Below are 20,894 nucleotides of genomic sequence, written 5' to 3'. Positions count from 1 at the left end.
TTTTCGACTTTAATCTGCAACCTAATCCTTTGTTTTGTTTTAGTTGTGGTATTCGAGTTGCTTCGGTGTCAAGTGTTGTCGGGGATATCTAGCGACATATGCCAGGTGGTGGCTTATCATGGAGATGGACAAGAGTACGTCGTCGGGCTCTAGAAGCGGGAGTGAGCTAGACCTCGAACGCCTATGAGGTTTACCCAAGTTCGGGCCTCTCCATGGAGATAACACCCCTAGTCTTGCTCTGCGGGGTTCTCCGCATGATGACTATCATCAATAGAGTAGCTACAAGTGTGCTCTTTGATCTGTTTTGCAAGAGGAAGAAGAAAGGCATGGCTAGCTCCTCTACTTCTCTCTATGTGTGTGGATGATGGCTAGGGTTCTCCACATCTGCATGGATGAGCCTGGGGGGTTTATATAGGCCTACCCCCTAGGGGTGCAATGGTAATCCGGCCGGGGTTGGACCCGGCCGTTAGTGTCTGTGGGCGCCGGCTTCTCCGTCGGCTACTGGGGGCTGCCAGCTACCGCGAATCGGCCGACAGGTAGGCCCTGCCGCCTGCGGATCACGTTGACTACTTTATACTGTAGCTCCATCCTTGATGATGGAGGCTTTGCTGGGGGGGCTTACGACTACAGTCCCACCGCCTGGCGGGCCCTCACTGTAGACACACCTCGTCTTATCAAGTTAATGGCGCCCAGACTCCGAGGGGAAGGAGGGCTGCCTGCTAGGAGTCGGGTCCCCCTGGATGCCGCCTGCTCGGGGTTTGCCATCTTCTGGTGGCTCACGGACAGGTATGGCCTTCTGCCTGCAGGCCGTACTGACTGCCCGTCATGGGAGCATGGCTCCCTCTTACGTAGGTGACATCATGGGCTACATGGCAATAGTGCCGCAACGAACGAAGGGTGTCTGCTTAGTACGCCCACACTGTGGCCATGTTCTGCCCTGGATTCAGGGGAGGTAGGTTGTACTGTTGCCATGCCCCGTCTCGTCGTGGTAAATGGGTGCAAACTTTGAGGAGGCACAGGGCCGCCTATTGGGGGCACGCCGTCTTCTGGCAGCCGGCTGTTGGACCAGATGGCCCATAGAGTCGGTCTTTCGTACGGAAGCTGTGAGGGGCGCAGCCAGCCCCGATGTCTTGAAATGCCGTGGGGTGTCGATGAGGCTACCCGTGGTAAATTACTCTGACAGTAGTCCCCGAAGCTGGTGGGGCACCACAGTTGAAATCGAGGAGCCTCAGCACCTTCCTACTCCGAGTGGTCTGGTAATCTTGCTTTGTCTGTCTCCTGGAGACGCCGACTGTTAGGACCCGCCAAGGAGCCGCCGGCCGACTAGTGAATCCGAAACGTCGGGGTAGAGGATGAGTGGTGCGCCACCCGGGAGACAGGGTTGCCACCCATTGCATGTTTGCCATGCGGCGCCAGCAAACCAGGCTAGCCTGTCAGCCCACGCGCGCGACGGGACGTTGCCGCAGGCCCGGGCCCGCCACTACAGGGCCTTGGCACGTGTGCAGATCCGCTGCAGTTGAGGCAAACGGTTTCACTTCTAGGGCGCTTTAATCACACACCTAATGGCGCGGAAGGCGTGGGGTCGTGGGGGAAGTGGGAGCAGTTAATCCCATGCCCCCCATGTCTTGCCTCCTCGGCTCCGCCATCGCGGGCCTATAAATAGGGGGAGGAGGGCGTGGCAGAACACACGCGCACTCCCCCTGCTCTCCATCTTATTTCTACCTCTGCATCTCTTGCTGCCGACGTGCTGCTTGTTGCTGCCAGAGCGCTGCGGCAACCCGCCATCGCAAGACTCCTCCGAATCACCATGGCCTTGTCCTCGCGCCGCCGCTCCACGCCGCCGACGAGCAACCAAGGCTATGGCGCGAGGCGGTCGCTCAGGCAACTGATGTTTACTACACAACCTTCTTCTTGTAGACGATGGTAGGGTATGAAACCACCTCAAAGTTATTCTTTCCAATCAATACGTTGGGCTATTCCTATAAGTGTCACAAACAGCCCTAGAGTTCGTACTAGAATAACACCTTAAGGCACAAATCAACCTAAACCCTAATGTCACCTAGATACTCCAATGTCACCTCAAGTATCCGTGGGTATGATTATACGATATGCATCACACAATCTCAGATTCATCTATCCAACCAACACATAGAACCTCAAAGAGTGCCCCAAAGTTTCTACCGGAGAATCATGACGAAAACATGTGCCAACCCCTATGCATAGGTTCATGGCCAGAACCCGCAAGTTGATCACCAAAACATACATCAAGTGAATCACGTGATATCCCATTGTCACCAGAGATACGCACGGCAAGACATACATCAAGTGTTCTCAAATCTTTAAAAACTCAATCCGATAAGATAACTTCAAAGGGAAACTCAATCCATTACAAGAGAGTAGAGGGGGAGAAAACATCATAAGATCCAACTATAATAGAAAAGCTCGTGATACATCAAGATTGTGCCACCTCAAGAACACGAGAGAGAGAGAGAGAGAGATCAAACACATAGCTACTGGTACATACCCTCAGCCCCGAGGGAGAACTACTCCCTCCTCGTCATGGAGAGCACCGTGATGATGAAGATGGCCACCGGAGAGGGATCCCCCTCCGGCAGGGTGCCGAAACGGGTCTAGATTGGCTTTCGGTGGCTACAGAGGCTTCTAGCGGCGGAACTCCGATCTATTGTGCTCCCCGATCATTTTAGGGTATATGGAGATATATAGGCGGAAGAAATACGTCAAGGGGGCACGAGGGTGGAGGGCGCGCCCCCTGCCTTGTGGCTTCCTCGTTGCTTCCCTTACGTGGACTCCAAGTCTCCCGTGTTGCTTTCCTTCCAAAAATAAGTTCCGTGAAGTTTCAGGTCAATTGGGCTCCGTTTGATTTTCCTTTTCTGCGATACTCTAAAACAAGGAAATAACAGAAACTGGCATTGTGCTCTGGGTTAATAGGTTAGTCCCAAAAATAATATAAAAGTGTATAATAAAGCCCATAAACATCCAAAACACATAATATAATAGCATGGAACAATCAAAAATTATAGATACGTTGGAGACGTATCAGCATCCCCAAGCTTAATTAATGCTCGTCCTCGAGTAGGTAAATGATAAAAACAGAATTTTTGATGTGGAATGCTACTTGGCATAATTTCAATGTAATTCTTCTTAATGGTGGTATGAATATTCAGATCCGAAAGATTCAAGATAAAAGTTCATATTGACATAAAAATAATAATACTTCAAGCATACTAACTAAGAAATTATGTCCTCTCAAAATAACATGGCCAAAGAAAGTTCATCCCTACAAAATCATATAGTTTAGTCATGCTCCATTTTCGTCACACAAGAATGCTCTCATCATGCACAACCCCGATGACAAGCCAAGCAATTGTTTCATACTTTAGTAATCTCAAACCTATAAACTTTCACGCAATATATGAGCGCGAGCCATGGACATAGCACTATGGGTGGAATAGAATATGATGATGGGGGTTATGTGGAGAAGACAAAAAAGGAGAAAGTCTCACATCAACGAGGCTAATCAATGGGCTATGGAGATGCCCATCGATTAATGTTAATGTAAGGAGTAGGGATTGCCATGCAACGGATGCACTAAAGCTATAAATGTATGAAAGCTCAACAAAAGAAACTAAGTGGGTGTGCATCCAACTTGCTTGCTCATGAAGACCTAGGGCACTTGAGGAGGCCCATTGTTGGAATATACAAGCCAAGTTCTATAATGAAAAATTCCCACTAGTATATGAAAGTGACAAAACAAGAGACTCTCTATCATGAAGATCATGGTGCTACTTTGGAGCACAAGTGTGGTAAAAGGATAGTAGCATTGCCCCTTTTTATTTGATTTTATTTTATTTGGCCTTTTTTGGCCTTTTTTGGGACAATGCTCTATTAATGATGATAGAACAAAGTACGACTCAAAGATTACAACTCGATAATAGAACAAAGTACGACTCTATATGAATACCTCCGGCAGTGTACTGGGATGTGCAATGACTCAAGAGTGACATGTATGGAAGAATTATGAAGGGTGGCTTTGCCACAAATACTATGTCAACTACATGATCATGCTAAGCAATATGACAATGATGAATGTGTCATGATAAACGGAGTGGTGGAAAGTTGCATGGCAATATATCTCGGAATGGCTATGGGAATGCCATAATAGGTAGGTATGGTGGCTGTTTTGAGGAAGATATAAGGAGGTTTATGTGTGAAAGAGCGTATCATATCACGGGGTTTGGATGCACCTGCGAAGTTTGCACCAACTCTCAATGTGAGAAAGGGCAATGCACGGTACCGAAGAGGCTAGCAATGATGGAAGGGTGAGAGTGCGTATAATCCATGGACTCAACATTAGTAAAAAAGAACTCACATACTTATTGCAAAAATCTACAAGTCATCAAAACCCAAGCACTACGCGCATGCTCCTAGGGGGATAGATTGGTAGGAAAAGACCATCACTCGTCCCCGACCGCCACTCATAAGGAAGACAATCAAATAACAGCTCATATTTCAAATTTGTTACACAACGTTCACCATACGTGCATGCTACGGGACTTGCAAACTTCAACACAAGCATTTCTCAAATTCACAACTACTCAACTAGCACGACTTTGATATTATTACCTCCATATCTCAAAACAATCATCAAGCATCAAACTTCTCTTAGTATTCAATACACTTATATGAAAGTTTTTACTATTCTTGGATGCCTAGAATATTAGGATTATTTAAGCAAATTGCCATGCTATTTAAGACTCTCAAATTAATATAAGTGAAGCACTAGAGCAAATGACAAACTACTCCGAAAGATATAAGTGAAGATCAATGAGTAGTTGAATAATTATGCAACTATGTGAAGACTCTCTAACATTTAATAATTTCATATCTTGGTATTTTATTCAAACAGCAAACAAAACTAAATAACATAAAATGACGCTCCAAGCAAAACACATATCATGTGGCGAATAAAAATATAGCTCCAAGTAAAGTTACCGATGAACGAAGACAAAAGAGGGGATGCCTTCCGGGGCATCCCCAAGCTTAGGCTCTTGGCTGTCCTTGAATATTACCTTGGGGTGCCATGGGCATCCCCAAGCTTAGGCTCTTGCCACTCCTTATTCCGTAGTACATCAAATCTTTACCCAAAACTTGAAAACTTCACAACACAAAACATAACAGAAAACTCGTAAGCTCCGTTAGTATAAGAAAGCAAATAACCATCATAAGGTACTGTAATGAACTCATTCTAAATTCATATTGGTGTAATATCTACTGTATACCAACTTATCTATGGTTCATACCCTCTGATACTACTCATAGATTCATCAAAATAAGCAAACAACACATAGAAAACAGAATCTGTCAAAAACAGAACAGTCTGTAGTAATCTGTATCAACCGTATACTTCTAGAACTCATAGAATTCTCAAATAAATTGGTGGACGTGAGGAATTTCCCTATGAATCATCCCCAAAAATAATTAACTAAATAGCCCTTTCCAAATAGAAATGGCAGCAGTTCTCGTGAGCGCTAAAGTTTCTGTTTTTCCCAGCAAGATCAACAAGACTTTCCCCAAGTATTCCCAAAGGTTCTACTTGGCACAAACACTAATTAAAACATAAAACCACATCTAAACAGAGCCTAGATGAATTATTTATTACTAAACAGGAACAAAAGGCAAGGAACAAAAATAAAATTGGGTTGCCTCCCAACAAGCGCTATCGTTTAACGCCCCTTGCTAGGCATGATGATTTCAACGATGCTCACATAAAGGATATGAATGTAAACATAAAGAGAGCATCATGAAGAATATGACTAGCACATTTAAGTCTAACCCACTTCCTATGCATAGGGATTTTGTGAGCAAACAACTTGTGGGAACAAGAATCAACTTGCATAGGAAGGTAAAACAAGCATAAATCCAAAACTTTAAGCACATAGAGAGGAAACTTGATATTATTGCAATTCCTACAAGCATAAATTCCTCCCTCATAATAATTTTTCAGTAGCATAATGAATGAATTCAACAATATAACCATCACATAAAGCATTCTTTTCATGATCTACAAGCATAGAAAATTTACTACTCTCCACACAAGCAAAATTCTTCTCATGAATAATAGTGGGAGCAAACTCAACAAAATAATTATCATGTGAGGCATAATCCAATTGAAAACTAAAATCATGATGACAAGTTTCATGGATATCATTATTCTGTATAGCATACAAGTCATCACAATAATCATCATAGATAGAAACTTTGTTCTCATAATCAATTGGAACCTCTTCCGAAATAGTGGATTCATCACAAAATAAAGTCATGACCTCTCCAAATCCACTTTCATCAATATAATCATCATAAATAGGAGGCATGCTTTCATCGTAATAAATTTGCTCATCAAAACTTGGGTGGCAAAAAATATCATCTTCATCAAACATTGCTTCCCCAAGCTTGTGGCTTTGCATATCATTAGCATCATGGATATTCAAGGAATTCATACTAACAACACTGCAATCATGCTCATCATTCAAATATTTAGTGCCAAACATTTTAATGCATTCTTCTTCTAACACTTTGGCACAATTTTCCTTTCCATCATACTCACGAAAGATATTAAAAATATGAAGCGTATGATTTAAACTCAATCCCATTTTTTTGTAATTTTCTTTTATAAAATAAACTAGTGATAAAACAAGAAACTAAAAGACTCGATTGCAAGATCTAAAGATATACCTTCAAGCACTCACCTCCCTCGCAACGACGCCAGAAAAGAGCTTGATGTCTACTACACAACCTTCTTCTGGTAGACGTTATTGGGCCTCCAAGTGCAGAGGTTTGTAGGACAGTAGCAAATTTCCCTCAAGTGGATGACCTAAGGTTTATCAATCCGTAGGAGGCGTAGGATGAAGATGGTCTCTCTCAAGCAACCCTACAACCAAATAACAAAGAGACTCTTGTGTCCCCAACACACCCAATACAATGGTAAATTGTATAGGTGCACTAGTTCGGTGAAGAGATGGTGATACAAGTGGTATATGGATGGTACATAAAGGTTTTTGTAATCTGAAAATATAAAAACAGCAAGGTAACTAATGATAAAAGTGAGCGTAAACGGTATTGCAATGCTAGGAAATAAGGCCTAGGGTTCATACTTTCGCTAGTGCAAGTTCCCTCAGCAATACTAACATAATTGGATCACATAACTATCCCTCAACATGCAACAAAGAGTCACTCCAAAGTCACCAATAGCGGAGAACAAACGAAGAGATTATGGTAGGGTACAAAACCAGCTCAAAGTTATTCTTTCCAATCAATCCATTGGGCTATTCCTATAAGTGTCACAAACAGCCCTAGAGTTCGTACTAGAATAACACCTTTAGACACAAATCAACCAAAACCCTAATGTCACCTAGATACTCCCATGTCACCTCAAGTATCCGTGGGTATGATTATATGATATGCATCACACAATCTCAGATTCATCTATCCAACCAACACATAGAACCTCAAAGAGTGCCCCAAAGTTTCTAGCGGAGAATCATGACGAAAACGTGTGCCAACCCTTGTGCATAGGTTCATGGGCGGAACCTGCAAGTTGATCACCAAAACATACATCAAGTGAATCACGTGATATCCCATTGTCACCACAGATACGCACGACAAGACATACATCAAGTGTTCTCAAATCTTTAAAGACTCAATCCAATAAGATAACTTCAAAGGGAAACTCAATCTATTACAAGAGAGTAGAGGGGGAGAAAACATTATAAGATCCAACTATAATAGCAAAGCTCACGATACATCAAGATCGTACCACCTCAAGAACACGATAGAGAGAGAGAGAGATCAAACACATAGCTACATGTACATACCCTCAGCCCCGAGGGAGAACTACTCCCTCCTCGTCATGGAGAGAACCGGGATGATGAAGATGGCCACCGAAGAGGGATTCCCCCTCTGACAGGGTGCCGGAATGGGTCTTGATTGGCTTTCGGTGGCTACGGAGGCTTCTGGCGGCGGAACTCCCGATCGATTGTGCTCCCTGATCATTCTAGGGTATATGGAGATATATAGGCGGAAGAAATATGTCAGGGGGGCACGAGGGGCCCACTAGGGTGGAGGGCGCGCCCAGGGGGTGGGCGCGCCCCCTGCCTCGTGGCTTCCTCTATGCTTCCCTTACGTGGACTCCAAGTCTCCCGGGTTGCTTCCCTTCCAAAAATAAGTTCCGTGAAGTTTCAGGTCAATTGGACTCCGTTTGATTTTCCTTTTCTGCGATACTCTAAAACAAGGAAAAAATAGAAACTGGCACTGGGCTCTGGGTTAATAGGTTAGTGCCAGAAATAATATAAAAGTGTATAATAAAGCCCATAAACATCCAAAACACATAATATAATAGCATGGAACAATCAAAATTATAGATACCTTGGAGACGTATCAGCGACTGGGACGGCTCCAACATCCACGATGACCATCTTGCGTTCCTCCACCAAACGCGATGGCTCCCCCGCGTGTCGCGTGTGAAGATGCGTATTCCTCTCAATAGGGAGATCTCGCCAACGCCAGCGGACGGCGAGCACGTCGTCTTCCAGACGCACATCCTACGTGGCTTCGGCCTGCCGGCGAGCAGCTTCCTCCGCTCCTTCCTCGACTTCTATGGAGTCTAGCCCCACCATCTTACATCGAACACAATGGTGCTGGTCTCCGCCTACGTCAGCCTCTGCGAGGGGGTATCTTCACGTGCTGCCCTCGCTCGAGCTATGGGGGGAGCTTTTCTACCTCAAGCTCGACACCGCTGCCAAGGACGAGGCATTTTGACACTGTGGAGCATGAGGTTGTGTTGCAGATGCTTAAACACAAGGGGTTTGATGACAAATGGATAAGCTGGGTCAAAGAAATTCTACCTACAGGATCTTCCTCTGTTTTGCTTAATGGCATACCAGGCAAGCAGTTTCAGTGCAAGTGTGGTGTCAGACAAGGTGATCCTCTGTCACCTCTCCTATTTGTAATTGATGCCGATCTCCTGCAGTCAGTGGTCAACCAGATGTTCTCGCATGGAACCCTGACTCTCCCAATTCCTTCACATGACCAGGATTTCCCTATAATCCAGTATGTTGATGACATTGTTATCTTTTTGACTGCCATGCAAAGATGAGGAGTTGTTGGCTCTCAAAAATATGTTGCTGACCTTTCAACAGTCCACTGGGCTTCGAGTTAACTTTGCCAAGTCTTCCATGATTCCTTTAAACATTGATGATGTGGAAGCTGCCAGGCTAGCTGCTTTGTTTGGATGTAAACTTGGACAGCTGCCATTTACTTATCTGGGTCTGCCACTTGGTACTACCAGTCCCAGAATTGTGGATTTTATTCCTTTAGTTGATGCCTTGGAGAGGAGACTGATAGCTAGTTCCTCCATGCTAAACCAAGGCTCCAGGTTGCAGTTGTTAACTTCAGTCTTGACTTCCATGCCCATATATTTCCTCTGTAGTCTACAGCTCCCACCTGGTATCATTAAGCAACTTGACAGGATCTTCAGGCAGTGTTTGTGGAGAGGAAATAGTGATGCACCAAAGCAATCTCTGGATGCATGGGATCTGGTTTGTAGGCCTAAGCAAAAAGGAGGACTTGGAGTGATTAACTTGCATATCCAAAATAAGGGCCTCCTACTTAAGCATCTTCACAAATTCTTCAATAAGGCAGACATCCCATGGGTTACTTTAATCTGGAATAGTTACTATGATGATGTTGTTCCACATGCTACAGATCCATTTGGGTATTTTTGGTGGAGGGATATACTCAAGCTCTCTGATGCATATACTGCAATCTCCTCAGTTCACATCAATAGGGGAGACTCTGCCCTTTTCTGGTCTGATGCTTGGTTAATTGGTGGCTCTTCAAGACCCCTATGTTGGAGGTTACCTAGGATTTTTTCCTTTGTTATTAATGACAAACTCTCTGTGAATGAATTCCTCATCTCTCAGGACCTATACTCAATGTTCTTCTTGCCTTTGTCACATGAGGCTGCTCTGGAGCTGCATGTTTTGGAAGCTTGGATCCTGGATTTACATAGAGACATCACTCTACCAGATGTTTGGATATGGCCTAGAAAATCTGGTGAATACTCTGCCAAGAGCTTTTACACTCTTATGCATTCTCATTTGCCAACCATCTTGCCATGTAAGTGGTTGTGGGATAGCAAGTGCACCATGAAGATCAAAGTCTTTGGTTGGTTGTTGTTTTTAATAGACTCACTACCAAGGACTTATTAATTCGTAGGCACTGGAGATCACCTATGGATGACAATCTCTGTGTTATCTGCAATGAACTAGTCTATGAGGATAGGTTGCACTTGTTTTTTAACTGTAACTTCAGTCGCAGAGTATGGAATTATATTTCCATTGATTCGTCCAGGGGCTCTGAAATTCAGCAATGTATTCAGCATGCAAGATCAAGGTTTAAGCATCCCTTCTTCTTTGAAGTTATGCTCACTACAGCTTGGAATATATGGATCCTCAGGAATGGCAGGACTTTCAGAGGAGAAAATGCAACCTTTGCTGCTTGGAGATGTAATTTTGTACATGATCTTACTCTTCTAGCTCATAGAATGAGAGTAAATATTAGAGACAAGTTGTATGCTTGGATTAACTCTCTAACTTAGCTACAGGTAGGTAGGTAGTTAGACTCTGTTTTTTCTTCCTTTTATTCCTTGCTTTCTTCCCTAGCTTGTACAGTTGCTACTTCTTTATTTAATAAAGGGCCGTGGAGCTTTGCTTTACAGTAAATATTCAAAAAAGGACGAGGAGGCCGAGTGCCGGGCCTGCGTTGCGGTGTGGCACACAGGCTCCGGGTCTGCTTCCCGGCCCTCGCCCTGCTATAGTCGGCCAAACTATGGCAAAAGTCATACTTCTACATCGAGAACATCCACGTGACGCGGGACTACGTCAACCTGCCAGCTTAGGCAGCCTGCCCGCCTGCTGAGCACCGCACCAATTCGAAGTTCCGGTCGAAGAATCGGTCGGCCACCACTACAAGAAATATGTCAACTTATGACCTTCTGTCAGTCACCCTGGAAGAATTGGTCATAAATCTATGACCATTTTAGACCAATTGGTCAAAAGCTGTTCGGGGGGCTCCAAACCCTAAACCATTGCGACCATTTTGGTCAGAAAGGTCGTAATTTCCTTACAAGAAATGGTCATAAAGCAGACAGCACTAGTCCGCTGCCTTATTTCTAGCTGATCATGACCAATATAGATGGTCATAACCTTGTAAATTGTGGTGGATTGGTATGACTTGGCGCCACCTCATCAGTTTTGCCTATGTGTCATGTCCATGTGTCAATTTTTGCCCTAGGTTGTGAAGCAACCTATATTTCTATCATTCCAAAAATTCCCAAAATAATCTCATAAGTTCTTTGGGTCATATCTTCGTCAAAAATGTAAAAATACTTCCTTGCCTAGTTCAAAAATAATTCAACAATATTCATTTTCCTATTCTGTTCACAACATCACTTTATGAAGAAAGTGCTATTTATATATTCTTGATTGCCCTCAGAATTCTTGGGCACTCTTTCCTATCCAAATCATTGCAGCATGAAAAAATTCAGCTCCATTTACCTAGCAAATATTCCTTGGCAAATGTCCAAAATTTTTGTCCACCTAGAAGAATTGTGAAGGAAGTACCTTTTTTATATATCCAAATGACATGAAATTTATAAAGTTCCTTCATATGCCCAAATTATCACCCTCCTCCAAATTGCAGGTCAGTCAAATTATCTATGTGAGCCCAGGTTCAATTTATATTTTATGGCCAGATTGGCACGTTGCAAAGCAGGTGTTATCTAGACCCCTCCTATTACCCTCAAACTCTTTGTGCACTCTTCCATAGCCAAATCATTGCCACATGATAATATTCAGCTCCATTTTCCTAGTAAATCTTTCTCAGGAAATTTCCAAAGTTTCTACCTCAAGAGAAGCTTTGTGAAGTAAGTACTATCTAGGCTTACCCAAATCATCTGAAAATCTACCAAGGCATAACCATACCTATATAACTTACCTACACCAAATTTGAGCTCATTTCATTCATCCAATTTCTCTCACTAGTTTTCCCAAGTTTCTGTCCATAGAAGAGCATTGTGAAGGAAGTACCACTTTGGCATGTCCAAATGGTATCAATTTTATACGGTGCTTTCCAATGCCCAAATAACCATCCTCCACCAAATTTCAGCTCAATCCATTCATTATTTGGAGCCCAACTTCAACATTCATATTTCTGTCCAGTGTGGTACTTTGCAAAGCAAGTACCACTTAGGATTTTCATTTTGATCTGAAAATTTGTGAAGACATTCTTCTTAGTAGATGATCATCCTTAGCCAAAACTCACGCCCATTGGCCATGTGCATTTCTCGTACTGCCAATCAAACACTTGGCTGCTAATTCATCTTTGAGCATAGGCCGGTCTCCTCGTGAGATTCTTCCATTGTAGTTTTCTTCCTAGCACCTACCCGGGGAGTTCCCAACCTGCTAGACATACCTAGGCCTCCCATAACGCATGTCAACGCCAAGGTCACGTGGTGACCACGCACCAGGCATGCGAGTTCACGCGCTTTGGAGTTGGGGCCCTGGGCCACCATCGAAACCTCGACGTATCGCCACCAAACCATGTATTTATGCTTAAATAGATACTTATGTAACTAGAAATGATTTTTGGAAAAAAATAAAGAGCAAACAATAAGGCACCTGCAGTTCAAATTTGACCCGCTTCCTAATGAATCAGCGGGAATTTGTCTTTTTCACCAGAGGTGGATCAAAACTTTTGACACCCAACCATTTTTCATTAAATATGGCCTAGTGTTTTAGAAAATTGATTTGGTCTAATTTTGCAACAAATATATGGTAGGTCCTTAAAAAAAACTCATTTCGGGCACTCAGAAAATGAAAAACGAATTTTCCGTGCAAAGAAAATGAAAACTCCCTTAGGCAACATTGTTTGGAATTCCAAGATGCACCCTTGTGCACAATATGAGATCATTTGAACAAACTATGCCATGAATGTGGCCACAAGATTGACCATTTGGCTTGAAAGCCATGAATCTTCACACATGATAGCTCATTTCTGAGAACACTTTTTTAAAATAATCATCGTATTACAAGTATATTATTTTTTCTGGTAACTTGGTCACATGTAATGACACAATGCGAAGGTTTTCCATTTTTTTATTTTTTTGAATTTTTTATGCTCGTTTCAAAATGCGGTCAAAACGGCGGGCTTGACCGTTCCTAGCTAGTGGTTGAATCTTGGAAAACTTTTGATGTTTCTCTAATGAAATAGATACTTATGTACCTATAAATGATTTTTGGAAAAAAAATAAAGAGCAAACTACAAGGCAGCTGCAGTTCAAATTTGACCCGCTTCCTACTGAATCGGCGGGAATTTGTCTTTTTCACTAGAGGTGGATAAAAACATTTGACACCCAACCATTTGGTCAATTGTGCATTAAATATGTCCTAGTATTTTAGAAAATTGATTTGGTCCAATTTTGCAACAAATATATGGTAGGTCCTTCACAAAAAAAACCCATTTCGGGCACTCGGAAAATGGAAAATGAATTTTCCGTGCAAAGAAAATGAAAACTCCCTTAGGAAACATTGTTTGGAATTGCAAGATGCACCCTTGTGCACAATATGAGATCATTTGAACAAACTTTGCCATGAATGTGGCCATAAGATTGATCATTTGGCTTGAAAACCCTTAATCTTCACACGTGATAGCTCATTTCTGAGAACACTTTTTTAAAATAATTGCCGTATTACAAGTTTATTATTTTTCCTAGAAACTTGGTCACATATAATGACACAATGCGAAGCTTTACCAATTTTTTGATTTTTTTTGAATTTATTATGCCCGTTTCAAAATGCGGTCAAAACGGCGGGCATGACCGTTCCTAGCTAGTGGTTGAACCTTGGAATTTTTTTGATGTTTCTCTAATTAAATAGATACTTATGTATCTAAAAATGATTTTTTGAAAAAATAAAGAGCAAACTACTAAATCGGCGGGAATTTGTCTTTTTCACCAGAGGTGGATCAAGGATTTTGACACCCAACCATTTGGTCAATTGCGAATCAAATATGGCCTAGTGTTTTAGAAAATTGATTTGGTCCAATTTTGCAACAAATATATGGTAGGTCCTGCACAAAAAGAACTTAATTCGGGCACTCAAAAAATGGAAAATGAATTTTCCGGGCAAAGAAAATAAAAAGTCCCTTAGGCAACATTGTTTGGAATTTCAATATGCACCCTTGTGCACAATATGAGATCATTTGAACAAACTTTGCCATGAATATGGCCATAAGATTGATCATTTGGCTTGAAAACCCTTAATCTTCATGCGTGATAGCTCATTTCTGAGAACACTTTTTAAAAATAATTGTCGTATTACAAGTTTATTATTTTTCCTAGAAACTTGGTCACATATAATGACAGAATGCGAAGGTTTCCCAATATTTTGATTTTTTTTGAATTTTTTATGCCCGTTTCGAAATGCGATGAAAACGGCGGGTTTGACCGTTCCTAGCTAGTGGTTGAATCTTGGAAAACTTTTGATGTTTCTCTGATTAAATAGATACTTATGTATCTAGAAATGATTTTTTGAAAGAATAAAGAGCAAACTATGAGGCAGCTGCAGTTCAAATATGACCCGCTTCCTACTAAATCGGCGGGAATTTATCTTTTTCACCAGAGGTGGATCAAGACTTTTGACACCCAACCATTTGGTCAATTGTGAATCAAATATGGCCTAGTATTTTATAAAATTGATTTGGTCCAATTTTGCAACAAGTATATGGTAGGTCCTTCACAAAAAGAACTCAATTCAGGCACTCGGAAAATGGAAAATGAATTTTCCGTGCAAAGAAAATAAAAAGTCCCTTAGGAAACATTCTTTGGAATTCCAATATGCACCCTTGTGCATAATATGAGATCATTTGAACAAATTATGCCATGAATGTGGCCATGAGATTGATCATTTGGCTTGAAAGCCATGAATCTTCACGCATGATAGCTCATTTCTGAGAACATTTTTTTAAAATAATTGTCGTATTACAAGTTTGTTATTTTTCCTGGGAACTTGGCCACATATAATGACACAATGCGAAGGTTTCCCAATTTTTTTGATTTTTTTTGAATTTTTTATGCTCGTTTCAAGATGCGGTCAAAACGGCTGGAATGAGCGTTCCTAGTTAGTGGTTGAATCTTGGAAAACTTTTGATATTTCTATGATTAAATAGATACTTATGTACCTAGAAATGATTTTTGGAAAAAATAAAAAGCAAACTATGAGGCAGCCGCAGTTCAAATTTGACCCACTTCCAACTAAATCGGCGGAAATTTGTCTTTTTCACCATAGGTGGATCAAAACTTTTTACACCCAACCATTTGGTCAATTGTGCATTAAATATGGCCTAGTATTTTAGAAAAATGATTTGGTCCAATTTTACAACAATTATTTGGGAGGTCCTTCACAAAAAAACTCCTTTTGGGCACTCGAAAAATGGAAAATGGTTTTTTCGTCCAAGAAAATGAAAACTCTCTTTGTCAATGTTGTTTGCCAATTTAAGATGAAACTTGTGCAAAATATGACATCATTTGAACAAATATTGGATAGTTCTTTCACAAAAAAACTCATTTTAAGCATTGAAAAAAGGAATAAAAAAATTGTATGTAATCAATCACGACCAATTTATTTGGTCAAAAAATCGTCAAACTGTTTGGTGCGTTCTGATTGGTCCATAGGCATATCACGAGGATCATGCATCAACCACCGTCGGATGCTTCTGGATCCAACGGCAGCCCTCACCCTCTCACCCAAACCCTAGCTTCTCCGATCCACTCCTCTCCCCCGATCCACTCTCCCCCTCTCGTCCCACAGCCGCCACCCCCAACCCTCTCGATCCCCCACCACCCAGCCGCTGCCAGTGCCGTCCTCCGTCCTCTCCCCCAACCCCGGCCGCCGGCAACCCCTCCCCTCCCCTTCTCTCCCAAGGCCGCGGTCGGATCCGCGCTCCCTCCTCGCTCATGACCTAGACCTAGCCGCATGGCATGGCCATGGACATGGCGGCGGCCAGATCCACCCCCTCCCCTGCTCCGTTCCCTCGACGCCCAGCGGCCAGATCCACCACCTCCCCTGCTCCCTTCCCTCTCTCCCAGATCCATACGCAGCCGCCGCCATCCCATCCCCTTCCCTTCCCTCACCTCACAATCTCCCTCTCCCCGACCCATACCTCCCTCTCTCTGCCATCCCAACCCCTACCCCACCGCCGGCCTCCCCCATCCCCACCGCCGACGACCTCCTCATCTCCCCCAACCTTAGCCCCGCCGCCGCGTCCCTCCTCCTCCTCTCCCACCGCGCACAGATCGGCGAGGCACCACATCTGGTGGCTGACGTCTCCGCCTCCGCCGGCCAGGTGCTCGTCAAGCGGCTCCAGGAGTCTCCGCCTTCGCCGGCGCCGCCGGGCGCCCCCCGCCGTGGCGGCGTTGGTCCGGCAGGTGATGGCATCGGCAGAGCTCGGGGCCAAGATGGGGCGGCAGCTGGTGGAGGCGGTGGGCCTGCCCCGCACCGTGATGGCCTGCGGCGACGTCATCTACCGCAGCACGCTGCCCCGCCAGGACGGCCAGCCCGACCTCCTCCAGTCCGGCTCCAGCACCTTCGAGGTACCATCTTTGCACCGTCCATCGTGGGTTTGGCTCGCGACCAAATCTTCGTTCGTTTGCCAGTGGATTCCCTTACTAGCATGCATGTGGAGTTCGATTTAGATGCTGCTGGACTAATAGAGACATTTGGGTGCACTTTGGCATGAGTAGGTGAAGTGATTTGGCACTATTGCTCGATTTGATGCAGTTGTGCACCATTGATTTGGCACTATTGCATCACTGCAGCAGCTCGACTATTGCAATCCTTACTAGCAAGCATTTGAGGAAATTTACTTGACACTATTGCTCGATTTGGCAGCCCTGTGGTATGCTGTTACCTTTGTTGTTGGAGAATTATCTGTTGTGGTTTCCATGACATAGTTAGCTTTACTTTTGATGCCTCACAGTTCTCTTCAGTTGGTGTTTTGTTGGATTTGATGAGAAGTTGACAATCCTGGCGGGTGTAGGACCTGCATGCCATTGGATTTTGGCGCTTGAATGATTCACTTAGGAATACCCAGAACTAGCAGTATCGATTCTTTTACAAGCTAACACTAAGAATTGTGATTTTCAGATTCTTGAGACTGCATTCAAGAAGGAGAATGTCAGCCTAGTTATGAGGGAGCAGTATGTTGAGAAGGTAACTGCCAGACCGTTTATGTACATCGAGCTTTGCTTTTCTATTCCTAGGCCAAGTAAATTTTGGTTACTTAATTAATTAAATCTTGTGGTCGGATATGCTTGTTCACGATCCAAGTCAACTCCTAGATTTCCAATTGCCTTTGCTGCCTAATCATTTAATTAATTAAAACTGCATGTGTACGTGTAAGTTTGCTTGTGATAACTCTATCAGACCATCCATGATTCGGCCTCGATGATGGCACGACCGGACATGCCCACTCTCAACGGCACCTTCCCATGATCGACCTTGACAACTACGGCCGGCCGGCTGTTACATGCATGATGACAACAATAGCTCAGCTCAGTCTAGCGTCATGTGGTTTTCTTCTCAATTATTACTTGTGTTTTCCTTTTGTTAATCAATCAGTCGGGGGGGGGGGGGGGGGGGGGGGGGTGATGTGACGAGTAACTTTGGTCTACTGTCTACTTACGTAGGTTTATCATTATTAAGAGTAGTAACTAGTGGTGCTGGTATAGTGGTATAGTTCAAGAAGATGTCGATCGGTTTCGTTTCAAAATGTCGATGAATATGTGTTTGTGTAAGGTTACATTTCCATTTCCTCCAAGATGGTGTACTTATTTGTCTGCAAACTGATTGTTTGGGCTGATTCCTGGTCTGCATCAGGGGTACAATTTTATTACTTTCTATCTATGTTTATTACATTCTATCTAGGTTTTCCTGTTGTTGTTTCGCGTCGGGTTCTGATTCGCTTTGTTGCTATTGTTTTTGTGGCGATGCAAACTCGCGGTGAAGAAGAGAAAGCCGAGAAGGACTCCAACAAGCCCAAGTGCCCCTGAGTGCTTTCTTAGTCTTCATGTGAGCCCAGGATTTGATTCGCTGTTGTGCTTCGATTCACATTGTTTATGTGGTGTGGTGATGTGTCCTGACCTGGGCCCGTTTTGGTTCTGTTTTCGCAGGGACAACTTCCAGAAGGACTCCAACATCAAGCAGGTCTCCATGGTAAGCATATCGGTTCCCTTTGCTCCCTCCCATGTCTCCTTATTCTCGTTCAAACAAGTGTTGTGATACTTCTCCTTGGGAATCATGTGTCCTGATTTGTGTTCAAATCGCAGGTTGGCAAGGCCGGTGGTGAGAAGTGGAAGTATCTTGAGTGACGCTGTAAGTTACCGCTCCCCCATACTCTCTTTGTTACCGCTCTATTTGGTCTTGGTCTCTTCCGCTTGATCCTAGTGTTTGCTTGGTGATGCGATGGAATTTTGGTCGACCGTGTGTTCGTTTACATGTTTCTGTCTCGCTGCATGGTGTCATTTGGGTATTGTTCGACCCAGATGGTCAATGATATTTAGAATTCGGTTGCTATTCAATTGTTGATCTACTGCTATTCTCAATTTGGTTGTTTAAATTTATGGTCTGTACTGTTCATGTTTGTAGCCTAGTTAGAATTTATACAGTCTCTACTCATCGATTCAAACTACTGCTCAAATTTTAGTTTCCAAATTCACCATGCCATTTCGCATGATTTGTTCAACTATTCTTCTGTTAATTGTTATCCAGTAATCTATTGCCTTGCACCACACGAACATTTCTGCTGTTTGTTCAACTATTCTTCTGTTAATTGTTATCCAGGAATCTATTGACTTGCACCACACTAACATTTCTGCTGTTTTTTTCCTCTGTTTGAATGAACAGAAGGAGAAGTCTCCCGATGTTGCCAAGGATGAGATGCTCAAGGCCGAGTACACCAAGAAGGTCAATGCTTACAACTACCCATATGTATAACATTCATGCCAAACACCTCCATCAGAATCATAGCCCCGTGAGATTAACACAACATTGTGGTACTGATCCACGCTCTTTCGAGCCTATCCCTGTTTCAGGCAGGAGAGGCATCGAGCAAATCTGACAAGTCCAAGTCTGAGGTGAGCGACAAGGACGACGACAACGAGGTGAGACCATCCTGATCCACCCGCCTACTTCCTCCCCGTGTATTCCCTAACTGCTCAACATGTTGATTTGCTCTAAACATATGAAAACTTGCTGTGTGCAGGGTGACTAGTGATGCGGCACACCAAGCAACAGTGGGGGAAGGGGTTCTCTAGAATGTCGCCGTTGCCGCTTATTGCTGAAGTCACCAATTTATGATTGATGGTCGCTGTTAGTTTAGCTCCTTGGTAGTCCCTCTTTCAAGCAGCTGCAGTTGGTAGAAATGGTAGCTACCGTGTCCCATGTAGTTCATGTTCTCAGACTGCCCTTTGTTGCTTCAATTTGATGTTAATTTAGTCTCTGTTGAATGTACCTACTGTGTGCTCGTGGCTGTTTCAAAAGTCCTTTCATGTTGAAAGAAATAAAATGCTCTCGCTACTTGTTCGAATTTCCTCTGTTTCACTGTCGCTGGAATAAGCTTGTGTCCTGCGAGCAAGTTCCTGAAAGTTTGATATGGAGGCCCAAAAACGAAGTGGACAATGAAATGGCTGAGGCGCAAAAACAAAATGGACTATAGAAGGCCCAAAAACGAAATGGACTATAGAAGGCCACGTCCTAGAAGAAAAAAAAAGCTGAATTCTTGTGCTTGGCCCATGTAGCTCACATAAATTGACAGGAAAATAATAATAAATGGGCTCGGCCCATAAAGAAGACTGAACTGGACCGGGCTAAATCTTGTCAGTGACCTTTTCAATTGATCCCAATTTTGCCACGTCAGATTGCCACGTCGGATCCGACGTGGCCTGGATAGACAGCTAGTGACCAAAACAAAAGGTCATGGGTTCAACGACCTTCTATTTTGGTCGTAAACGTCTACGACCTTCTCACAGAGAAGGTCGTTAATTTCAATTTACGACCGCTAGCTTTTGACCTTCTGTTTTTGGTCACAAAAAGGTCACAAATGAAAAAAATGACCTTTCAATGACCAATAGTCAAGGTCACAAGTTGACATATTTCTTGTAGTGCACCTGCTCCACCGCTCTCACCCGGCTACAGGAGATGACAGAGTCGGAGGGCCTCAGGGCCTCGGATCTGCTGGCGGCCTTTGTGGAGCGTTGGGTGCTGCCTCTTCAAGCCTGACCCCACTTGATCAGCAACATGAGCAGGCTTCGGAACCCGTGTCGGATGTCCACCAAAGCGCTGCCGGACATGGAGGTGGTCTAGCTGGTCAACTTCTTCTCCGACTGCAAGCTCATCAAGGGAAGCTGGCAGTTCAGCAAGGTTTCGTACAGCCGTGCTAACCTACCTCCTCCATTAAGTTTCTGACTCTTTTTCTTTGCTTGCCCAAAATTCTTTTTGCCGCCTGACCATCCGGCCATGTTGCAGCGCTTCCTAGGCCAGTCGGCAAGTGACGCATCGGCCCCAGGCCATCAGTACCTAGCGGACCGCGCGGAAAGCGACATGGACGACCCCGTGCTGGGGGTGGCCACCATGGAGGAGGACGACGCCGCAGGAGGCGGCGGTGAGGGAGCAGGCGGCTCCGCATGAGGTGGCCTTTGGGAGTGGCCGGATGATGACGAGGAGGACGACGAGTCACGCCGCGCCTTCGACGCTGACAGGACG

The 20,894-nt window shown here is 43.9% G+C and overlaps 1 protein-coding gene across 3 annotated transcripts; it reads left to right on the top strand.

Annotated features, from left to right (window-relative positions):
• The first annotated feature begins 15,925 nt into the window (after positions 1–15,925).
• LOC125508194 (proline-rich receptor-like protein kinase PERK2) lies at positions 15,926–19,719 on the top strand. 3 transcript variants are annotated; one of them, XM_048672801.1, is made up of 8 exons: positions 15,926–16,726; positions 17,280–17,345; positions 18,141–18,203; positions 18,305–18,347; positions 18,461–18,506; positions 19,038–19,097; positions 19,226–19,294; positions 19,396–19,719. In XM_048672801.1, exons 1-5 carry the CDS (start codon positions 16,115–16,117, stop codon positions 18,478–18,480), a joined length of 804 nt encoding a protein of 267 aa, XP_048528758.1. In that variant the 5' UTR covers positions 15,926–16,114; the 3' UTR covers positions 18,481–18,506; positions 19,038–19,097; positions 19,226–19,294; positions 19,396–19,719. The 3 variants fall into 3 exon arrangements, with proteins under 3 accessions (XP_048528758.1, XP_048528760.1, XP_048528759.1); XM_048672803.1 differs by having other exon boundaries at positions 19,038–19,121; XM_048672802.1 differs by having other exon boundaries at positions 19,038–19,294.
• The last annotated feature ends 1,175 nt before the right edge of the window (positions 19,720–20,894 follow it).

This window comes from Triticum urartu, chromosome 5, assembly GCF_003073215.2.
Source record: "Triticum urartu cultivar G1812 chromosome 5, Tu2.1, whole genome shotgun sequence".
NCBI lineage: Eukaryota > Viridiplantae > Streptophyta > Magnoliopsida > Poales > Poaceae > Triticum > Triticum urartu.
The sequence above is the reverse complement of the archived record's forward strand: the minus strand, read 5'-3'. Positions and strand labels throughout refer to the sequence as shown.